Source organism: Typopeltis vanoorti, chromosome 19 (assembly GCF_054136105.1).
Source record: "Typopeltis vanoorti isolate ZY-2024b chromosome 19, IOZ_Tvanoo_1.0, whole genome shotgun sequence".
Lineage (NCBI taxonomy): Eukaryota > Metazoa > Arthropoda > Arachnida > Uropygi > Thelyphonidae > Typopeltis > Typopeltis vanoorti.
The window spans coordinates 76246977-76270936 of record NC_143567.1 but is presented as its reverse complement, the minus strand read 5'-3'; the positions used below and the strand labels follow the sequence as shown (position 1 = coordinate 76270936).

The 23960-nt window shown below is 35.8% G+C and overlaps 1 protein-coding gene across 1 annotated transcript in view; it reads left to right on the top strand.

Moving 5' to 3' along the window:
• Nucleotides 1-248: 248 nt before the first annotated feature.
• The window catches only part of LOC150096258 (small ribosomal subunit protein eS4), a 69141-nt gene continuing 45429 nt past the window's right edge, over nt 249-23960 (top strand). Inside the window, exons 1-3 of the mRNA XM_090408937.1 lie at nt 249-323; nt 12708-12785; nt 19064-19244. Of these exons, the coding sequence (XP_090265063.1) occupies nt 321-323; nt 12708-12785; nt 19064-19244 (262 nt within the window). The 5' untranslated portion in view covers nt 249-320. The remainder of the gene's footprint in view (nt 324-12707; nt 12786-19063; nt 19245-23960) is intronic.

Sequence of the window (23960 nt, the reverse complement as noted above, 5' to 3'; positions counted from 1 at the left end):
CAGTATATGTAAAATTAATATTTTATCAAATTAATTTCTTCGAAAAAAATCAATATTCTCACTTTCGGACATTACTCATTTTTAGTTGTCATACAAGATAACCTAATGATAAAATTCTATTAATTAAAACTGTTTGTCAATCGTCATATTTCGATATTTCGTCTGCATTTACTCATTTATTTATTCTTTCTTTTGGTGATATTTCGGTGAGGAGTTGGACATGAAGAATTGGACATTATAACGATGTGGTGATGTTTGCGTTAGGCATAGTTTTGTAGCGCATTGCATGTCGGGAATCTTTTCATCTGAAAGTTGCTGAAATGGTGAGTGTAATTTTTAGTATCTTTCTTTTCTGTGGTAATCGTTAATTGTATTACGCATTTAATACTCATAATTAGTTTCAATTTGTTATGTGAGATGTGTTATTTTTGTTTATTGTGATAGTTTGTTTTATGAAAATTTGCCTGTTTTAAGCAATATCGTCTGTTTTTTCACTTACTTTTATTCCGAGATTTTAATTATTTAATGGGCTTTTGAAATTAAAAAATGTTTAAGTTGCGTTATATTAGTTGTTTTAAGTTAGTGAATTGTTTCACGATATTATTTATAATATTTATTCATTCCTGACTCGATTTCTGAGATGCACGAGGACAGGATTCCGATTGATGCTACTATACTTGACATATTGTGCATGATTTTTGTCCAAAAAACGGATATTGTCTTCTCACGTGAAATTTCTAAAGACCATGAGCTCCATGAATGGAAGGAGAGTTCTGTGGATATATTACAGGATGGGCGAAAGAAATAAAAATCATCACTGTATTTAAGCAAACTTGGTTGTATTTTTTTAAAATAGCATTTTATTAAATAGTACTTAACATAAGTTTTAATGTCAAAAATGTTCTGATATGTATTTAATTTTGTAATATGCAGGTGAAGGAATGTAAAGTTATGATGCTATTGTTGGTGGGCAGAGGATTAAATGATCCAGAAACCAAATATTTAACTTTTACAAGTCAGGCACATCCGTTGGTAGTCTCCACCAGATCTGCTACCTGAAGGCATTCATGTTCATATTCAGATCAACATTCATATCAACATTTTTGTGTACCAGGCTAGTAAATTATTATCACCAGACAACTTCAAGTAGTGCAAGGACTCATCGAGGAAGGATACTCCAATCTACAACTCTCAAAATATATATTGTGATCTGAGGATAGCTCTAGAATGAATTTTGCATACATGAATAATTGATGGTGCTTGTTATATTTGAACATTGAGCTTTTACTATCTACTGCTCTCTCTCTCTCTCCACCTCCCTCCCTTTCTCTCTTTTTTTTTCCTTTCTTTCTTCAAAGTTAGGATAAGGAAAGCTCAGTTGGAGTAAAAAGTATTGCACTGTAACGCTTATACTATATTGGGTTTCTTATGGTCGTAGTGGGAGGATGAGATGTATTTAGCTAAGTAGAGTAGTGTGCCCTCCCACGATGAGTCCTTGGACCACCTGGAGGTGTCACATAATAATAAAACAGAATCATCAACTGTAATGTGCATTGAATGATAGAAAAAACTGCAAAATTACAAATTTGGCAGCCAGTAAAATGATATAATCTCTTATCAAAGTATGAGATTATATTGTTTTGTAGTATCATCTAGTATCAAAATGATCTCATATCATACAAATGAGAGGCAGATCAAAGGGTGTTAAACATGGTATGATGCTGCATTATGTATACTGGTGGTCATTTATTAAGTTGTGGGTCTCTAGATGCTAAGTTGACAACCTTTATTACTTGGGAGAAAGTCGAGGAGGTGGTGATATCTTCCCCTTTTTTTGAGTAGGTTGTACATGATCCCTTTTGTGAAAAGGGCTGCATTTTTGTAGTATTTGAAAGTGACCAGTTTGTGCTTTAGGATTAGTGGCGATTGAAAGAAAAAATTGGTAATTTATGTGTAGAGAATGAGGAAGGTGATAGATGGCGTTAATGGTAGTACTATTGTAGTTGGAGAATTAAGTAGTAGTGGGAGGATGAGATGTATGAGTAGTGTGCCCTCCCACGATGAGTCCTTGGACTCCCTGGAGGTGTCATGTAATAATAATAAAACAGAACCATCCACTGTAATGTGCATTGAATGATAGAAAAAACTGCAAAATTACAAATTTAGCAGCCAGTAAAATGATGAGATTATATCGTTTTGTAGTATCATGAAGTATCAAAATAATCTCGTACCATACAAATGAGAGGCCGATCAAAGGGCATCAAACATTGTATGATGCCGCAAACATTTGGCGAGTGTGATGGCATGTTTCTCAGCTTTTCTATAGAATATTCTGATGGGTAATTTAAGCTGAGGTCAGGCATTGATCTAGAGTGGAGGAATTTATACTGATCATTTATTAAGTTGTGGGTCTCTAGATGTCAGAGTTGACAACCTTTATTACTTGGGAGAAAGTCGAGGAGGTGATATCTGCTCCTTTTTTTGAGTAGGTTGTATACACAAGTGGAGGGATCTGAAAGTTCTAATAAACATCTAGAATAAAAATTAATTTTGTCTTATGTATCCTAAAGAAAATTTTTTATGAAATGATTTTGTTCTAGGTGTTTATTTATCAGAGCTTTACATCCACCCCCCCCTTGTATGCTTACTTCGACACATTGAGATAAGTGCCAGTTCAGTATAGATTATAAAGATGTTCTCCAGAATGAACATCCATCCTGTGTCATTTGAGTACAGTTGGAACAATGCCACTGGGACTGGAAGACTTGGTGCCTAAGTTATTTAGTATTTTGATTATCTTTGCAAACCCACAGGAGGGATATAGTGTTTTTTGGTTAAGAGGTGATTTGCCTTGATGTATGCACAAGTTGGAGAAGAAGAGTGATGTCAAGAGGTCAGCTTTATCTTTCGTTTATGTAATAAAAGTGCTATCTGGATTAGAGAAAGCTGGAAGTACATCATTATTTAGTATTGTGTACATCGGATTTTCTAAGAAACTCATACAAAAATTACTATTCTCTAATCCTCCACAACAAAATCCTAACATTCACTGCAGAACTTCTGTTTTCATCCCTTATGTTGGTAGATTTTCACACAAGATTGCTAGTCTCCTCAAATTTCACGACATAAGAGGGGCCTTCAAGCTCATTTTAACTGCACAAGGTTTATGTCGTTCACAAAAAGACAACCCTTTCTACAAACATCTGAGGATTTATAATCCATGTTGTTGCAGATGTATAGAAGTTTGGAAATTAGATAGAAAGAACATGTTGAAGTTAATAACAGAGAAGACAGTGCAACATAAAAATATACCATGGTTATTTGTTCTCAAGGCACACTCAGTAGGAACCAGTGATTTATCTTGTGATATTTAGAAATCGCTCAGTAAATTTTCCCATATGTCAGACTTCAGCCAACTATCTTGCACACATTATCGAACAATAGCTAATCTGTGCCAGCTCCCACACCATATTTTTATTTCAACTTATATGATAACAGTTCCCACATGTTCTGTATTTTAGTAATGTTATAGTTCATGTTAGCCTTTTGTTTTGTTGTTACTTGGTTTTCATTTTTATATTGTTACAATGAAATAAACCCAATGTATTTCATTTTATAATTGAATTTTATTTCCTTATTCGCCTGAGTTTTACACAGTTTCCAGGGGAAACCTCTTGTTCTCACATCACTTATTATTCTATTCAGTAATTCACCTGTTTGTCCTGTAACGCAATTGGGAGAACAACTGTACACTTCACCCTTCGATTGGGAAAGGCCTAAGTTGATTCTCGTCGTGATGGGAGGAATCTTTATATGTATGAATTTTTTCAATTGAAGGTGAGTTAGCTGATCTCATGGAGGTAGCAGGGTTTTTTCTCCTAGAAACTCAGGTTTTTCGTCCTGCATACAGAAAAATTGGCCCTTCAGAACACATAATATGATTAAGCCATATAAGCTGGTGAAAGCTTCCTTTCACCAGCTTATATGGCTTAATTATATTATGCCTGCCTCCTCCTACTTGCTGAGCTCTAAAAACCATATTCTCCCAGTTCTGAGATAGTCTCCTATTTTGCCTCTGCATTTCCAGTTTAGCCAAGTTACCAGATCTGTGCACAGAGATCCGAATGAGGCTTGATTTACTGCCTTAAAAAATCATTTTAATTTTCCAGTATTTCATCTATCAGAGACATTGGTAACCCACAGCTAAATGAAGCACAGACTAAAGATGTGGGGCCTAACACAGCCCCCTTTTTTTGAGGATTTCAGATCCAGAAGTTTTGCCTCCAGAGTGCTGGAAATAAAACTTGTGGATCTGAAATCTTTAACTCAAACACTAGTGTTCCATTTCAAAAAATTGCAAGATAACATCACGAAATTCTTGATATGTATGCTAAGGGAGTGTATTGGATTATTATTATGTGATGCTTCCAAGGACTTATCATGGGAGGGCATTCTACTCCATTCCGCTAGACACATTGACTGTATCCCCTACTACATTAGTCCCCCCCCCTCATCTGTTGGGGATGCGTTCCAAGATTTCCCATGGATAGTATATATACACTGTTTTTTCCTATACATACATACCTATGATAAAGTTCTTAATTTATAAATTAGGCACAGTAAGATTAACAATAACTACTGTTGTTTTAATAAAAGTATAAAAATTATAATATACTGCAATAAAAGTTATGCGATTGGAATCTTAGCAACCTCAACATGCATTTTTTATTATAATTTATTTATTTATTATTTTATGAATGTTGGAAGTTTATTTTGCACTTGGTTAGACTATAATAAATTTAGTTTAATCCTCTATCCGAATGTGAGCAAACAAAGTTTGCACCTGAAAATATCTTCAGGACTGTAGCAAGGTGGTGCAACTCAGAGCAAAGGTGGACCAAGCTCTCATCACTCCTTGTTTCAGTATCTCCCACCATGCAAAGCACGTCCTTGTGGACATGTATAATGCTATGCATTGAGGGAAGGACCACTACCCAGACCGGTTTCGACCTTTATTTAGGTCTCATCAGTGGGAGACAGACCCAGAGGTAGTGACACTAAGGCAGAAGCAATAGAGTCGTCATATTTACCTATATGAGTTGCCAACCGGTGTACCGCCTTATTATTAAATTACTTTGGATTTAGTGAAAGATGTTGGAAGTTTATTTTGCACTTGGTTAGACTATAATAAATTTAGTGGGAGATACTGAAACAAGAGGTGATGAGAGCTTGGTCCACCTTTGTTCCGAGTTGCCGATAGTTGCACCACCTTGCTACAGTCCTGAAGATATTTTCAGGTGCAAACTTTGTTTGCTCACACTTGGATAAACTATTAAACTAAATTTATTATTTTATGAAGTTGAGAACTTTTACCTTTTCACTTAAAAGGAAGCACTTTATGACTTCTTTAGCATATCCGAATTCCCAGCATCGCTACTCACATGCTTTGAGGCCCATTAAGTAAAATAAGGGTTACTTGAACATACACACTGTGATACCATAACAGTCAATCTGATACTGAAAACCACTTCGAATGGTGTGCAATATAAAACTTATGAAGTGTTGATTTCTGGAATTTTCCATTTAATATTTTTGGACAGCAACTAAGTGATTAATGGGTGGGTAGCATATATGCTGGACAAAGGGATGATTCATGTCCCGGACTGGGCTGTGTGATATTTCATCACATTACTCAGAACAGCACGCAATTTAAAACTTATGAATTGTTTATTTCTGGAATTTTCCATTTAATATTTTTGGACTGAGGTTGACCATAGAAAGCAAACCTGCAGATAAGGGGCGACCACAGTACTTAATTCTCCTATTACACAACTACCATCAATGCCATCTACTGCCCATCACCACCACTAACAGTATTTTTTTCTCTGTATACCATTGCTGACTTCTGATCAATTTTTCTTCAAATTAACATCAAGACTCTAACATTATTAGATTGCATATTACTCTCGTCTAAGGCACTATCAATTACAGGTACTGTATCAGTCCATACATCTTCTGGCTAGATCTTGCCTGGCAGAGAATATTTTGTTTTGCTAATCTTTCCTCTCCCATTCTGTTTAAGTGGCCATACCATCTGAGATTAGCTCTAACACATTCCTGAATGCTAACAATGGCAAGTTCTTTACTAATCTACTTATTTTTAATATAATACCACCGTTGATGCCATCTGTTCATTCCACTAATCTTTTTCAGAACTCTCATATCTTGTTATCTCCAGTGTTTGATCAAGTGTTATTTCTAACCCAGCTCTCAGATCCATAAGTTAAAATTGGTTTGAACACTCATGTATACAGCTAATTGTTTTGACTAATTTTTTTCTTATTGCATATAAATTTATTCAGCAGACTTCCTACCATACCAGCTTTACTAGTTCTCTTGTCTATTTCTATATTGAATATGCCATCTTCACTAAAATTATGCCTAAATAGCTGAAATATTTGCTTGTTCTGTAGGTTCTCCATTCAGGATCTACTTGATTCTTTGGTGTTTCTGCTTATAAATTTTTTTTTTTTTGCTGATTTTTATACCAAATTTATTACAACAGTTATTCAATTTACTTAGAAGTATGACATCGTCTGCATGAAGTGAAGAGCTAAGATTAACATTGCTAATTTGATGAGATTTGATATCACTTTCCTTCATAATGTGATCCATGTAGATAATAGTGGAGAGGATGTGCACCCTTGTAGCACGTCATCTCCACTGTCACATTAACTTTACCCTCTTTCATTTCAGCTACTGACTTACAGCTTAAATAGAGCCTATAGATTACTTGATATAATGTTCCATTTACATCATTATATCTAGAGCATTTTGAAGAGCTTTCTTTTTGGCACTTTGCCAAATGCCTTTTTTCCAGATTGACAAAATTAAATATAAATCCTTGTTATATTCCCTAGAATTATCGACTATTTGTCTTAAAGTGAAAATCTGATCCTGACATCTGTTTGGCCTGAATCCAGTGTTCTTCACCAAGCTTCTCTTCCATAATTATTCTTAGCCTTTGAACTATACTTGCCTGGGAACAGCAGGAATACCACTGTAATTCTCGCATTCAGTTTTATTTACTTTTTTAAATGGGTGCTATGAGAGCTCTATTCCAATCATCTGGCATTCAACCCTCCAACCAGGCCTGAATTATTGTAGCCACTTTCATGTCTCCATATTTGAGCATTTTTCTAACATTTCAGGTTTTTGATGGCTTTTTTTTTAATTTCAAGTATGGATATGTATTCCCAACTGCATTTCATTTGAAGTTTTCTGTCATTACTGACACTGCTTGTTTCATTTAGCAATCTAGACATCTAGAATAACTTTAGTTTTCATGTCGCCTTTATCATTTCTAATTCCTTTTACAGCACTTTTCCCTCCATTTCTGAGTCAACAGCTCCCAGAATATTTTGCCACCTTCTTGATATTTATTTTCTGTTCTTACCAAAGTCTTCCCATGACTTGTTTAAGCTAGTTTGACACAGTGCTTCGATTTCTTGTATTTTTCTCTGTATTCTCTAAGTGCACAAGCTGATTTACTTGCCAAGAACTCTTTCATATACGACATTACACCACATACTTCTGGCAGAATCAATCAATGCTTTCTCCAGGGTTTGCCACTGGATCTCCAAGGTTTTGTTCTTGTTTTCAAACTCATTTTTCTTGAATGATGTTTGTATATTTGAGTATACAGTTCACCTCTGAAAGCTATTGAACTTTGATTCATTTTAAAACTTTCTCACACATTGTTCTTTTCAGTATGAAATTGAATTTTATTCTGCTCAAAACTAAATAGTTATCACTTCCTATTTCAAATCCTTCTGTATGCTCTTGTGTCTTGAACCAGTAGGAAAACATTGCTATCAACTATAATATAGTCAATAATAAGACTTCTTATTTCTTGCATCTTTTCTCCATGTGAATTTGTGCACATTTTTATTTTGGAATTTGGTATTAGCAATAACTAGTCCATCTCATGAACAGAAATTCTGCTTGTTCTTACCATTATTATTAGCTTCGCTCTTTTTTCCAAATTTTCCCCAAACATTTCTATTAGTCTGGTAATCATTTCTTACTCTATTTAGATCTCCAAAGAAACCAATGTATGTTTCTTTTTTCATCTCTTCCTTAGTACAATCTTCTGTGGGACCACAGGCACAAATTGTTTAGTTTCATTGTCTAGTTCCCCTTCTGATATTTGGCCACATCGCTCATCTTAATATTGCTTGCTATTCGAAATTATCCTTATATTTAGTGTTTTATACTATAGCTACTCCATTTCTCTGATTGTTATTGTCTGAATACAACATTTTGTATTTGTTGATTAGAAAGGTCTCACCTGATTTTGTCTTTTCAGTCACACCTGTTATGTAGGTCAGTACTTATCCAATTCTTTTCCTAGTTCCATTGATGCTTTATGTTAACATCTGAGCAGTATCAATCCTGAACTCTGTTAAGTTGAGATGTGTTCCTGAATTTGTCCAGTAGCTGCTGACTTTGATGAACTGTCCATCTTGGTTCCCTGACAAGAACCATGGAACTTAACCAGGCAGTTCCAACATCATTCTTTCAGTATCCAAGTTGATAACTAAAAGGATACAGCACGAGGTGAGAATTAGAAATTTGGTGAGAAGTCCCAGTTGTTGCTGCTCCACATTCCTTAAAAGGCTATGTGGAGATGTCCTCCTGGTTATACAGTTGTGGGCAAATGATTTCACTGGCTTGGATAATTTTTAGCAGGGAGTATCAATAGTATCTACTGTAGATCTTGAGGGGAGGTCGAGGGAGAGAGAAAAGGGTTTGTAGAATTTTGGCATGCCATATGTCTGGAGGGGATGGAGAAGTGAAGGGTCAAGTTAATTTTGCAATTTTAAGGGGAACAGGATGATAGTTTTGAGAAATTTTAATGTGTTAATCTGATGTTTAGTGGGAATATCTAAATCCTGTCATTAAGGGGTTACTGTTGTGCTACTTTTAATGTCGTAAATGAAATTGAAAATTGGATATCACTCATATGTTCCATTGTATTATAACCCCGATGGCAGTACGTCTGGCTAGAGTGATGGCATACTCATTTTTTTATGTCACAAATGTTGGTAAAATTGGATATGAAATTTTTCTTGGTAGTGAATTTGGCATGATTGTGTTTTGTTTGAGGGAGGTTGATTTTGATGGCAGTGAGAGGAAATACTCTTGGATGCAACATCTATACAGTGACCACTCTTCTTGAGATAACGTGGCTTGTAATGGCAGTTTTTTTTTTTTTTTTTTGTCTAATTGTTAAGATCTTTAATTCCTTATTTCCTCTGAAATCTCAAGTGCTTGTCTTATTCTGTCTAATCCCTTTTTTATGAACAGCTATCCTTGACTCATTTTAAATCCATTCCTAAACTGAAACATGCTGGAAGTCATTTCTTGTAGATCAGGAATTGGTGGAAAAGATTCAGAAACGAGTAACCACACTGGTCGTCTGTGGAATGCTTCTTATGGGGATATATTGAAGGGTGTGGGTGATAGATGGATGAGGGGGGGGGGATAGAAAGGAATTCTGTACAATTAACACAATAGAAAATTTTCAATTGTGTAGCCATTACCTTTATCCAGTTCTGTTGTCACTTTATTATGAAATGTGAATAAGTTACTAAGACAGGTAACCTTTTACGAAGCCCACTGTTGTATTTTACCTTTCATCAACTTTTCCAATACTTTAACAACCACTCCCGATATTAATTGGTCTATAGCTTGCTACCTTCTGTCTTGGAGCCACATTTATGCAATGGTATTAGGTTATCCTCTTTTCATTCCCTTTGAACCCTTCCAGAGCTGAGACTGATTGAACAATTTTGTCAGAAGCAATGCCAGTTCTCTTGCACATTCACATAGTACACAGGCTGATATGCCATCCAGCATCAGTGCTGTGTTCACATTCATATTTTCTAGTATGCTAAACGCCTGTTCATCTACCTCAATTTTGATGCGTCTCTAACATCAACAACTGCAAAATGCAATCTGAATAATACACATTTGCAAAATGATCACTCTGCAATTCAACTGTTTCTTTTGGCTCAGTCACCTTCCTACCATGAGCATTGTTTAAAGTCATCCTACCATTCATTTTTCGTCTTACTTTCTCTCTCGTCTTATCTTAACTTCTTTATACCGTCTTTTAAATTGCGGTCTCAAAGGTTTATTGATCATCGGACCTCAAGCTGTTTACAGGATAAGGTTCTCAACCCTATGCTCTGGTGTATCCTATATCCTGTAGTGTTGAGTTCTCAAGGCTGGTTTCCCTGCTTTGCTGGATGAACAACCCTAGGATAAACTGGGGGGAAAAACCCTACTCTCCATGTCCAAGACCGGCTAACTCTGCTATGGCTGAGGAAGATCCTTCAGCTCCTCACATCACCAATGGGAATTGAACCTAGGTCACTCCTTCCCCAGGCAAATGGTTGCGAAGTGCACAGCCACTAGGCTAACTGCATGGACTTTACTTTCTACATACTTACTTTCGGTCTTACTTTCTACATCACGAAAAAACTCTTGAGTTTAGCTAATTCTCTCTCTCTCTCATAGTCTGATGTGGCCTTTCTTATCATACTAGTCATCTTTCTTTCTTGCACTTTGTACTGCTCATGAGTATGCTGATCACTTTTTTCTTAATTTCATCTGCAATGTGTTTTATATATATATACACACACACACACACACACACACACACACACACATACACCTCCTCATCCACTTAATTCCAACTTTGGTTTATCCTCCCGACCATGGATATGCAGTTTGATACTGCTACTCTCAACAATCTCTGACCACTTGCCATGCACTACTGACATTCTTTCCTTGCAGCTTCTCAAGCCATGGCACTGTACCATGATGACTGCTGAGTCCCTCATAATCACCAACCTTACAGAGAATTCTGCATTTGGCAATTTCTCAGAACAAGACTGCATGGTCACTCTCCTCCAGTGTCTACCTTGGTTATGGGTATATTTACTGATGCTATTTTCAGATCCAACACTTAAACCCTTGGTGGATCTCAAGATAGTGAAGCGATTTGCCATTAATAACCTTTTTCATATTTTTGAGAGCATCAAAGTGAGAGTAATACGATAATAATTTGACTGAGTTATCGTCCTAGTTTTTTTTGGAACAGGTTGGATAAATGTTCCTTCGATGCTGTTGGATAGAAGCTGAATAAGTATGATAGCTTTGTGGCAATACAGGATGGATGTTAATTCTGGAGCTCACTGAAGAAAATACCATATTGACCAAGGAGACTAATTAGCATTGAGGTATGAGTATGTAATGCCTTTTGGCAAAAGATAAAATGAGGAATGCTGTGCCTCCTGTCTTTCACCTGCCAGACCTTACCATGTTGAACCTCATTAGAAAGTCTATAAGTAAAATATTTCAAATATTTAAGTATAATTTTTAGTGAACAGAAAATTAGCAAAGATGGTATAGTGGGAAGTCAGTTGAATAAGTTTATGGGGAGAGTCTGGAAAGTTCTGTTAAACACGTAGAACAAAATTTAATTTTGTCTTATATATATCTTAAACGAAGTTATTTTTTGTAAAAACATTTTTATATGAATTTTTTTTATAAAGAATATTTTATACGAAAAAACATTTTTGTTCTGGGTGTTTTTCAGAACTTTCCAGATTCTACCCCCTCCCTCTTGTACATGGAATAAAAGAGAAATTAGTCAAACACTAAACTGGAAGTATGGAAGACAGCGTTCAAACAAATTTTAATGTAAATAAAGCAGTTAATCAGAGACCTATGATAATTAAAAATATGATAAAAGTTCTGAGAATTGAAGAAGTGAAAAGATAGCACAATGGCAAACTATGTAGTGGATCACATTATGAAGGAAAGGGGTGTTAAACTTTATCTAAATTGGAGATGTTAATCTTTACTCTTTGCTTTACACAAATGATCATATACAAGTTGATTATATAGAGAAACCTGTGGAGAATTCATGACTAAAATTAACATGTGAACCACGGTAGTAGGTTTTTATTGTGTAAATATTTCGTCCTAGGTATCTTGGACCTATCCTTTGTGTCATTCCTGGTATTGTTCTACTGTACTGATGATGTCCTAAGATACCTAGGACGAAATATTTACGTAATAAAAAAACCTACTACTGTGGCTCGTGTGTTAATTTTAGTCGATCATATACAAATCTATCACATCTGCATGTGTCCTTAACAAAATTGAATAAGTGCTTTGGCAGTGATGACACTCACTCAAATAGATCTTTTGAGTGAGTGAGTTAGTCTGTCTCATATGGAGATGGAAAGTTTTTTTTCCCCAGAACCTAAATTTTTCATCCCTCAAAACAAAATAGCTGTAAGAAAGCACATACACACACTATACAGAAATAGGACACTTGGGGAACAATGATCTGACTTTGTAACAGATCCTTATAGGCATATATAGGCAATGCTTATATTTGGTTTTGAATACCTGTATCGTGAAGCATAAATTAGGAGGTACAATACAAGGCTAATATTTTTTCAAAACTATATTTATTGGATCAATCATTTTGTGAACGTTTGCATAGTAGTATTGAAATGAGTTATATTCACATTCAGCGAATTGAATAAGAGCTGACAAATGTTTTATGCCTTTTGCTCTGAAGTTCAGTTTTCATCTTATTAATTATTATATTTTTGTCCCTTTAGGCACGAGGACCCAAAAAACATCTCAAAAGATTAAATGCACCGAAATCATGGATGTTGGACAAGTTGGGAGGTGTTTTTGTAAGTATACATTTATTCAGAATTATTTCAGTTCACTTCTGTAGTGAATTTTGTTTATCCCATGTAATTACCATTATGCATTTTCTATATGTAAATTATGTAACTGTAAAAAGCTATATAAATAAATGCAGTATAGTGAATACCACTATAATGAAATGATCATCATTATCAAATTCCTGATGGGTATCCTCAAGGGGTGTACATGAAATGATGTGCTACAGCAAATTATGAAAAAGTCCTGGCCTTAATAACATAGAATCAATGCTATTTTAAAGTTATTTATTACAAACACTTAAAGCTCAAAAATGTCATACTATAAAACTAAATTTCATAGCAAAAGACTGTCACTTGGTGAATTGCAGAAAGTAAGAAAGGAAAATTGTGTGAAATCACTTCTTGTGAGTTTCCAGACATATGGGAATTTCCAGGATACCAGTATTGTTTGGATTCAAGATGAGGTATTGGTCAGAAGTTATTACTTCCTAACCAGGGGCTAGTGCAAGCTACCATCATTCCCAGAAGTAGTCTATGCCTGCAGTCATGGGCTTGTTTGCCTGTTTTGAAGGATGAAAAACCAGTTTCCAGAAAAGGGGGGGGAACCTACGTTTGTGTATGAAACTGACTAGCTTGCCTTTAGTTGAAATGACTTGATAAATTTATGTTCCTTGTATCATAGATAAGGAATTGAACCAGTCTTTCCTACCAAGGGGCTTCAAAGAAATCACTTGTAACACAAAGATTGGGAAGAACCACACAAAATGATAACAGGATAATAAATGCACAATAATGGGAAATATACTGCAAGAACTAGAAGAGTGAAATTATGAAAATGAAAATCCTGGATTAATGTTTACATTTCAAAGTGTTATATTAGCTAATATCACTTACCTGAAATTTTATATGATCCATATATCTCTGCAGAATATGTCATTAAAATCAAAGTTTAGGTCAAAGACTTGATTGTAAATTAAGGAACCATCTCATGTTTTACTTCATGGATAATGAATCTTACAAACAGAATGAAGTACTTCTTTACAGGACTAAGAGAACAGTATTATTTATTCCAGCCTAATTGTTATTAAGTCTGACACCATAGCAGCTGTCTTCCTGTCTCCAAGTTGACTAATGTAGACTAATGATCATCACTTGTCCCTTTTTTTGCAATTGGAGGTGACCAGTTATAGTTACTAAATGCAGAAATTTTTCAGTTTTTAAATGGTGCTAGTGTTGCCAGCACACGCACAGATATCTTTTCTTTTTTTTTAAACCATATAGCAAGCATCTGTTCTATAAACCTATTATGCTTACCATGTATGTATTTGAATCATGAGTAAACATCTGACAAACATTTAATTAAGAGTTGTGTAAATAACTAAAAAGTTACATGTAAAGGTCACCTAACTAGAAAGCAGAGCTAATCTAAGGTGGTATGGTCACTTAAACAGAATGGGCGAGGAAAGATTAGCAAAACAAGTGTTCTCTGCCAGGTTGGCAAGAAAACGACCCAGAAGAAGACCAAGATATAGGTGGATTGATACTGTACAAAGTTCCTTAGATGATAGAAATATAAGATCTAATAATGTTGGAGTCTTGACAAGTAACAGACTGATTTGGAGGAAAATTGTAGATAGGAAGTTAGTAATGATGTAATTTTTTTCATGTAGTACTATCATATCCTGTACGCCCCTTGAGGGTACATGGCAGGAATTTGATGATGATGATATTATTATTATCAGTATCTTATTTCTATCTTCAAAGGCACTTTTTACTGTATCAATCCACCAATATCTTAGACTTCCTCTGGGTCTTTTTCCTGCCAACCTAGCAGAGAACACTTGTTTTGCTAATCTTTCCTTTCCCATTATGTTTAAGTGACCATACCACCTGAGATTAGCCCTACTAACACATTCCTGGATGCTAACAATGTTATGTTTTTTCCTAATATCCTGGTTTTTAATATAATAATCCAACTGATGCAATCAGGGTTGCTTAAGGGTCAAAGCTGTATAACTGAGAGGAGACCTCCACATAGCCTTTAAAGGAATGCGGAGAACTGACCAGGGCTTCTGACCTAATGTCCAATCCTCACCTTCTCGTGGTGCACCCTGTTGGGTATCTACTTGGATACTGGACGGACGAGGATGGGCTGGCAATTTGGGATTTATCCGACCAAATTGTATTCTTATTGGTTAAACCAAAATATAGAATGATGGTACAACATGACAAAATTTCATGCCGGCTGGGGCGTCGCCCAGTTAAACAAGGCCCCCGTTGTTTTCGCCAGGGAACCAGGGTGAACAGCGAAAAGTCAGCCACTGGAACAAATCTGAAAATAAATCCCAACTCAACATCACCAGGGTTAAAGATCGGTACTATCAACGTAAGAAGCCTGAATGGCAAAGAAATGGAGCTAGCTGAGGAATTAGATAAGTACCAGATTGACATAATAGGGGTGACTGAAACAAAAAAGACCAAAACTGGTGAGATCTTTCTGAGCAATAAATACAAAATGTTATATTCAGGCAATGATAATCAAGGAAAAGAAGGAGTAGCCATAGTATTCAACACAAAATACGAGGCTAATCTTCTTGAATGGCAGTCAATCTCAAGTAGAGTAATGTGGGCAAATATGAGAATGGGGAACTGGACAATGAGACTTATTTGTGCCTATGGGCTCACAGAAGGTTCTACTAAGGTAGAAGTGGAGGAATTTTTTGAGGCTTTAGAAAAAGCAACTGATACAATGAAAAATGAAAAGTTGGTTCTTGTTGGGGATCTAAATAGCAGAGTAGGAAATGATTGTGAGACATACAAAAATATTTTGGGAAAATTTGGAGAAAAGAGCAAAGCTAATAATAATGGCAAATATCTGTTGGATTTCTGCTCAGGACACGGAATGGCTATTACTAACACCATGTTCCAACATAAAAATGTGCACAAATTCACATGGAGAGAAGAGGCCAGGAATAAGAAAAGTCTCATTGACTATGTTATTGTTGATAGTGATGTTTTCTCCCTGGTGCAGGACACCAGAGTGTACAGAGGATTTGAAATTGGAAGTGATCACTATTTAGTCTTGAGCAGGATAAAATTGAATTTCACATTGAAAAGAATAACATGTAAGAATGTTTTAAAGCGAATAAAAGTTGCGTAGCTCTCAGATATGAGCTGTAGACTAAAATACACGAAGATTATTGAAGAAAAAATGGAAGAGTTTGAGAACAGGAATCAAACCTTGGAGATTCAGTGGCAAACTCTGAAGAAAACATTGATTGATTCTGCCAGAGAGGCATGTGGTGAGGTTGTCTGTAAGGATAAAAAAATCAGAACTCCCTGGTGGACACAGGAAGTTAAAGAGGCAGTGAAGGAAAAGAAGACAGCATACCAAAAGTTCCTGTCAAATAAGTCAGCTTGTGCTCTTAGAGAATATAGAGATAAATGCAAGAATGCTAAACACTGTGTAAAACTAGCTAAACAAAAGTCATGGGAGGACTTTGGCAAGAATATAGAAAATAAATATCAAGAAGGTGGCAAAATATTCTGGAGGTTGTTGAAGAAGCTTAAGAATGGAGGAAAGAGTGCTGTAAAAGGAATTAGAGATGATAAAGGTGACGTGAAAACGGGAGAAAAAGATATCCTTGAAGTATGGAATAATTACTTTGAAAAACTGCTAAATGAAACAAGCAGTGATGACAGCACAGTGGTGAAAAACGCTGACCAGGCATGCAGTCAGGAATACATATCCATACTTGAAGTAGAAAAAGCCATCAAGGGTTTGAAATGTGGAAAGGCAGCAGGAGTAGATGATATTCGACCAGAAATGCTGAAGTATGGTGCTATAAGAGTCTTACAGTGGCTGCACTGCATAGTTCAGAAAGCCTGGACAGAGGGACGAATTCCCGATGATTGGAGTAGAGCTCTCATAGTACCCATATATAAAAAGAAAAATAGAACTGAATGTGAGAATTACAGAGGTATTTCCCTACTGAGTGTTCCTGGCAAGATCTATGCAAGTATACCTGAGAAATGGTTGAGAAGAATTGTGGAAGAAAAGCATGGTGAAGAGCAAGCTGGATTCAGGCCAAATAGAGGCTGTCAGGATCAGATCTTCACTTTACGACAAATAGTCGAGAAAGCACGGGAATATAACAAAGATCTGTATTTAAGTTTTGTTGATTTGGAAAAGGCACATGACAAGGTGCCAAGAGAGAAGCTATTCAATACGCTGCAGTTATATGGTGTCAATGGGGCATTATATCAAGCAATACTTAGTCTTTATTTGAGTTGTAAGTCAGCAGTTAGAATTGAAGGAAGTACAGGAAGATGGTTTAATGTTAAATCTGGTGTGAGACAAGGGTGTACATTATCCCCTCTGTTATTCATTATCTATATGGATCACATTATGAAGGAAAGTGGTATTAAACATGATATCAAAATTGGAGATGTTAATGTCAGCTCTTTGCTTTATGCGTATGATGTTATACTTCTAAATAAATCCGCTACAAGTCTGCAAGATTCTCTGACTAAATTGAATAGCTGTTGTAATAGATATGGTATGAAGGTTAGCAATAAAAAGACAAAGACAATGAAAATAGGCAGAATCATTGAAAATGTCAACTGTGTTGTGAATGGAGAACCTGTGGAACAAGTAAAACATTTCAGCTATTTAGGCACGATTTTTAGTGAAGATGGTAAATTAAATATAGAAATAGACATCAGAATCAGCAAAGCTGGTATGGTAGGAAGTCAATTGAATAAATTCATATGGAATAAAAGAGAAATTAGTCGGAACACTAAATTAGCTGTATACAAGACAGTGTTCAAACCAGTTTTAACTTATGGATCTGAGAGCTGGGTCAGAAGTTAAACACTTGACCAAAGACTAGAGACCACAGATATGAGAGTCCTGAGAAAGATTATAGGCGTGAACAGATGGCATCAATGGCAGTATCATATTAAAAACGAGGATATTAGGAAAGAACTTGACATTGTCAGCATCCAGGAATGCATTAGCAGAGCTAATCTCAGGTGGTATGGTCACTTAAACAGAATGGGCGAGGAAAGATTAGCAAAACAAGTGTTCTCTGCCAGGTTGGCAGGAAAACGACCGAGAGGAAGACCAAGATATAGGTGGATTGATACTGTACAAAGTGCTTTAGACGATAGAAATATAAGATCTGATAATATTGGAGTGTTGACAAGTAACAGACTGATTTGGAGGAAAATTGTAAGGATAAAATAAAAAATTGTAGGTTGTGATTTCTCCACACTTAACCATTCCCAGTTGCCTTTATCTCCACTTACCCTATCTGTTTCTTCAGACTCAACTCACCCTGTACATCCCCAGGTCATCCTATTGCTATACTGACCATTCTAATACAAACATTCACTATTACTTCCAATATCTTATACCATCTTGCAGTATCATTCTATCACATGGTACTACTAATCTCATTTACAATCACTTCATTCTCACCAGTTCCTCTCTCCTGATCTGCTTCACCTCTTACTTTCTCTGCTCTCTTCATTTGTTCCTCTTTGCAGCAATAGTCTGACTCTCACCAAATCCATTTAAATGTAACCTGTCACTTTTGTACATTTCCATCTTTCCTTCAAATGTATCCCACATGTTAACAATGTTCTCTCCCTTCTCACACATCTCTGCCAACATGCCATTCGTGATCCAAAAATTGTCCAACCGAGATTTAATGTAATACATTTCTTTATGTTTTTACTATGTTAAATGCTAACAGTAATAATAATTGTTTGCGGTTGTATACATTCATTTAAAAACATGGATGATAATCACTGAGTTCAAGTTACTGATCTGATTGGTGGAGTGGTCATTGCCTCAAATTCCTGCTCTAACAAGTTGTGGGATCAGATCCATGGGCATAGATGTCTTGTTGAATGTCTTTAGGTAGAGATGAATTTCATCACCTTGTGTGAGACTGAACCTGTTTACTGACTTGAAGTGACTCGAAACCTCCATTTGGTCTCAGAGCATGGAGATGCATCTGAATTATAACTTATAGCCAGTCATTTAATACTAATATGTATACATAGGATGTACACATATTAGTATTAATATTAGCCCAGTCATTTAATTTAATACTAATGATGTATACATCCTATCCACAAAAGGCTAATAACCTTTTGTGGATAGGATGCACATGTCAAAAATGACTAATCATTGTTATTGTAGCTTGTACTGTTTATTTAAAAGAAGTGTCTTTATTTCCTTATGTATTTAAGTTTTTTGTCAATTCTCTTTTTAGGCACCACGACCCAGTACTGGGCCACATAAGCTGAGAGAGTCATTGCCACTGATTATAATGTTAAGAAACAGAATGAAATATGCCTTAACATACGCTGAAGCAAAAAAGATTACCATGCAGCGATTGATTAAAGTTGATGGAAAAGTAAGAACAGATACTACCTATCCAGCTGGATTCATGGGTATGCCGAAATATGCTTGTTTATTTTATAGTATTTAGTTATGGTTTTGTCATTGGTGATAAGTAAGGTGTGTGAAACAGCAATTGAATAGAATGATCATTCCTTAAAACGTGTCAGTAAAACTAAAAATTTTTAATTACAAAACATCACTGCTTTTGTCTGAATATGTTGAAAGACCTATTCATTTAGACTAATCTTGGATTTTAAAACTTTCACCGTCTCACATGATGTCATCAACTCTCATTATAGTTAATCCATTCATAATTTGTGCTAAAAAGTCATGGCCCAAGTCCAGCAATGAATACTGCTATAAAAAATTTGCTTCTAGGAAATCTATTATAACAAATTATATTAGTTGTGTTAGAGTATAATTTAAAACACGAATTTTTAATGAAGAAATTAGTTGAATTTGAGTTCTATTACTAAATGAATTTTCATTTTATTTAAACTGAAATATCTTTGAATCGAATACTTTTATAAATATAACTATGCTACTAGTCACCGAATTAGAAAATTATGCTGATGTATGTAAATGTCACTTATGCAGCATATATGCAAAATACCTGGGCAGTAATCATTAAATTGTTGATCACAATGGAGAAAAACAGGAGCTTTCAGAGTTTGATAAAGAAAAGAGCAGAGCTGATTGGTATCTCAAAAGTTGAGATGTCCCAGGTGTTTAGTGGAAAAATAACCCACATTGCTTGTTTAAGAGGCATACCTGTATCAGGTATGCCTCTAAGATGATAATAATGCCGTTATTATCTTAGAGGGACCGTTAGCAGAAGGCAGGAGTTCGTGAAAATGAAAAGTGACCCTCATCTTCTGCAAGAAGAATTGGAAGTGCTCAGTAAGGAGGTTCTGGAAATTAAAACTGAGTTAAATGTGTTGAATGGAGAAATTAGAACTATGGAGATTACTTTAGCTGAAGTAACTAGAACAGGATTAAGTATGGGAGAGTCTTTGGTGATTGATGAAGTAATAAATAGTGTGGGAGTGATTGGGAGTCAACAAAATGAAAGCACAAGAGGTCTAGAAGAAATGAGATGTTGTGAGGGAGTTAGTAAAAAAGCATTGAGTAATGAAACGGAGAGTCATGCTGAATAGCGTAGAAACTGAGGCCGTGAGTGACTCTTGTTTCGGCTTGAATGAAGTTATGAGTGGTAAAATATGGTGATTCTATGATTAAGGGTATGGAGAGCGGTATGCCTTAGAAGTGCTTGGCTGGTGGAACAATGAAGAGAGGGCATGATGCAGAAAAGATGATAGTTATGGTGTGTACAAATGACCTGAGTGGAAGTATAAATCGGGTAGCAAAATTAAGTTGTTTTTGGCCCCTGGCCCCACCTGTTTCTATTGTCACCAGCTGCCACTGCCTGAACTCAGTGGCAGCTGGTGACAATAGAAACAGATTTAAGAACATTGTTAGATATCGTGAAGAAGAAAAGTGTCAATGGGAGGATAATGTGTGTGCTGCCTCATTTTGACAATTATGAGTTAAGTAGATGAGTGATGATAATGAATGATATGATTGCAAGAATGTGCAAAAAAATAGGTCTGGAATTTGTTGATGTATGGAGCATGCTTGAAGGCAAAAGACAGCTATATGCAAGAGATGAGTTGCATCTGACAATGGAAGGTCATAAGCGATTGAAGGAATTACTGTTTTTCTGAACAAGTTGAAGTAACTGGGCAGGGAAACTAAAATTGAAAAAGTTGAGTGTAAGAGGGAGAAACTTAAGCAGTGATTGTATATTTGTTGATCCTTATTCGCAGAATAGAGTGTATAAAAAAACTGCATGGGACTACTGAAATTAGTGACATGTATATCAGTTCTAAAGTTGGTACAAGAATTAAAAGGAATCTGCAATTTTTGTATGCTAATGCAAGAAGCATTCGAAATAAGAGGGCAGAATTTTTGGCATTAGTCAGTGCAATCTCACCAAAAGTTCTAGGGCCAGCTCTGACTGGCCCCAGAGACCGTACTAAGTCGCATTATACAATATTGCCACAAAATACTACAGTAATTTTTTTATTAAACAATAAAACCTGAATGGCAAAGAAATGGAGCTAGCTGAGGAATTAGATAAGTACCAGATTGACATAATAGGGGTGACTGAAACAAAAAAGACCAAAACTGGTGAGATCTTTCTGAGCAATAAATACAAAATGTTATATTTAGGCAATGACAATCAAGGAAAAGAAGGAGTAGCCATAGTATTCATCACAAAATACGAGGCTAATCTTCTTGAATGGCAGTCAGTCTCAAGTAGAGTAATGTGGGCAAATATGAGAATGGGGAACTGGATAATGAGAGTTATTTGTGCCTAGTTATAAGTAGAAGTGGAGGAATTTTTTGAGGCTTTAGAAAAAGCAACTGACACAATGAAAAATGAAAAGTTGGTCCTTGTTGGGGATCTAAATAGCAGAGTAGGAAATGATTGTGAGACATACAAAAATATTTTCGGAAAATTTGGAGAAAAGAGCAAAGCTAATAATAATGGTAAATATCTGTTGGATTTCTGCTCAGGACATGGGCTGGTTATTACTAACACCATGTTCCAACATAAAAATGTGCACAAATTCACGTGGAGAGAAGAGGCTAGGAATAAGAAAAGTCTCATTGACTATGTTATTGTTGATAGTGATGTTTTCTCCCTGGTGCAGGACACCAGAGTGTACAGAGGATTTGAAATTGGAAGTGATCACTATTTAGTCTTGAGCGGGATAAAATTGAATTTCACATTGAAAAGAATAACATGTAAGAATGTTTTAAAGCGAATAAAAGTTGCGTAGCTCTCAGATATGAGCTGTAGACTAAAATACACGAAGATTATTGAAGAAAAAATGGAAGAGTTTGAGAACAGGAATCAAACCTTGGAGATTCAGTGGCAAACTCTGAAGAAAACATTGATTGATTCTGCCAGAGAGGCATGTGGTGAGGTTGTCTGTAAGGATAAAAAAATCAGAACTCCCTGGTGGACACAGGAAGTTAAAGAGGCAGTGAAGGAAAAGAAGAAAGCATACCAAAAGTTCCTGTCAAATAAGTCAGCTTGTGCTCTTAGAGAATATAGAGATAAATGCAAGAATGCTAAACACTGTGTAAAACTAGCTAAACAAAAGTCATGGGAGGACTTTGGCAAGAATATAGAAAATAAATATCAAGAAGGTGGCAAAATATTCTGGAGGTTGTTGAAGAAGCTTAAGAATGGAGGAAAGAGTGCTGTAAAAGGAATTAGAGATGATAAAGGTGACGTGAAAACGGGAGAAAAAGATATCCTTGTAGTATGGAATAATTACTTTGAAAAACTGCTAAATGAAACAAGCAGTGATGACAGCACAGTGGTGAAAAACGCTGACCAGGCATGCAGTCAGGAATACATATCCATACTTGAAGTAGAAAAAGCCATCAAGGGCTTGAAATGTGGAAAGGCAGCAGGAGTAGATGATATTCGACCAGAAATGCTGAAGTATGGTGCTATAAGAGTCTTACAGTGGCTGCACTGCATAGTTCAGAAAGCCTGGACAGAGGGACGAATTCCCGATGATTGGAGTAGAGCTCTCATAGTACCCATATATAAAAAGGGAAATAAAACTGCATGTGAGAATTACAGAGGTATTTCCCTACTGAGTGTTCCTAGCAAGATATATGCAAGTATACTTGAGAAACGGTTGAGAAGAATTGTGGAAGAAAAGCTTGGTGAAGAACAAGACAAGCTGGATTCAAGCCAAATAGAGGCTGTCAGGATCAGATCTTCACTTTACGAGAAATAGTCGAGAAAGCACGGGAATATAACAAAGATCTGTATTTAAGTTTTGTTGATCTGGAAAAGGCACATGACAAGGTGCCAAGAGAGAAGCTATTCAATACGCTGCAGTTATATGGTGTCAATGGGACATTATATCAAGCAATACTTTATTTGAGTTGTAAGTCAGCAGTTAGAATTGAAGGAAGTACAGGAAGATGGTTTAATGTTAAATCTGGTGTGAGACAAGGATGTACATTATCCCCTCTGTTATTCATTATCTATATGGATCACATTATGAAGGAAAGTGGTATTATACATGATATCAAAATTGGAGATGTTAATGTCAGCTCTTTGCTTTATGCGTATGATGTTATACTTCTAAATAAATCCTCTACAAGTCTGCAAGATTCTCTGACTAAATTGAATAGCTGTTGTAATAGATATGGTATGAAGGTCAGCAATAAAAAGACAAAGACAATGAAAATAGGCAGAATCATTGAAAATGTCAACTGTGTTGTTAATGGAGAACCTGTGGAACAAGTAAAACATTTCAGCTATTTAGGCACGATTTTTAGTGAAGATGGTAAATTAAATATAGAAATAGACAATAGAATCAGCAAAGCTGGTATGGTGGGAAATCAATTGAATAAATTCATATGGAATAAGAGAGAAATTAGTCGGAACACTAAATTAGCTGTATACAAGACAGTGTTCAAACCAGTTTTATCTTGTGGATCTGAGAGCTGGGTCAGAAGTAAAACACTTGACCAAAGACTAGAGACCACAGATATGAGAGTCCTGAGTAAGATTATAGGCACGAACAGATGGCATCAATGGCAGTATCATATTAAAAATGAAGATATTAGGAAAGAACTTGACATTGTCAGCATCCAGGAATGCGTTAGCAGAGCTAATCTCAGGTGGTATGGTCACTTAAACAGAATGGGCGAGGAAAGATTAGCAAAAC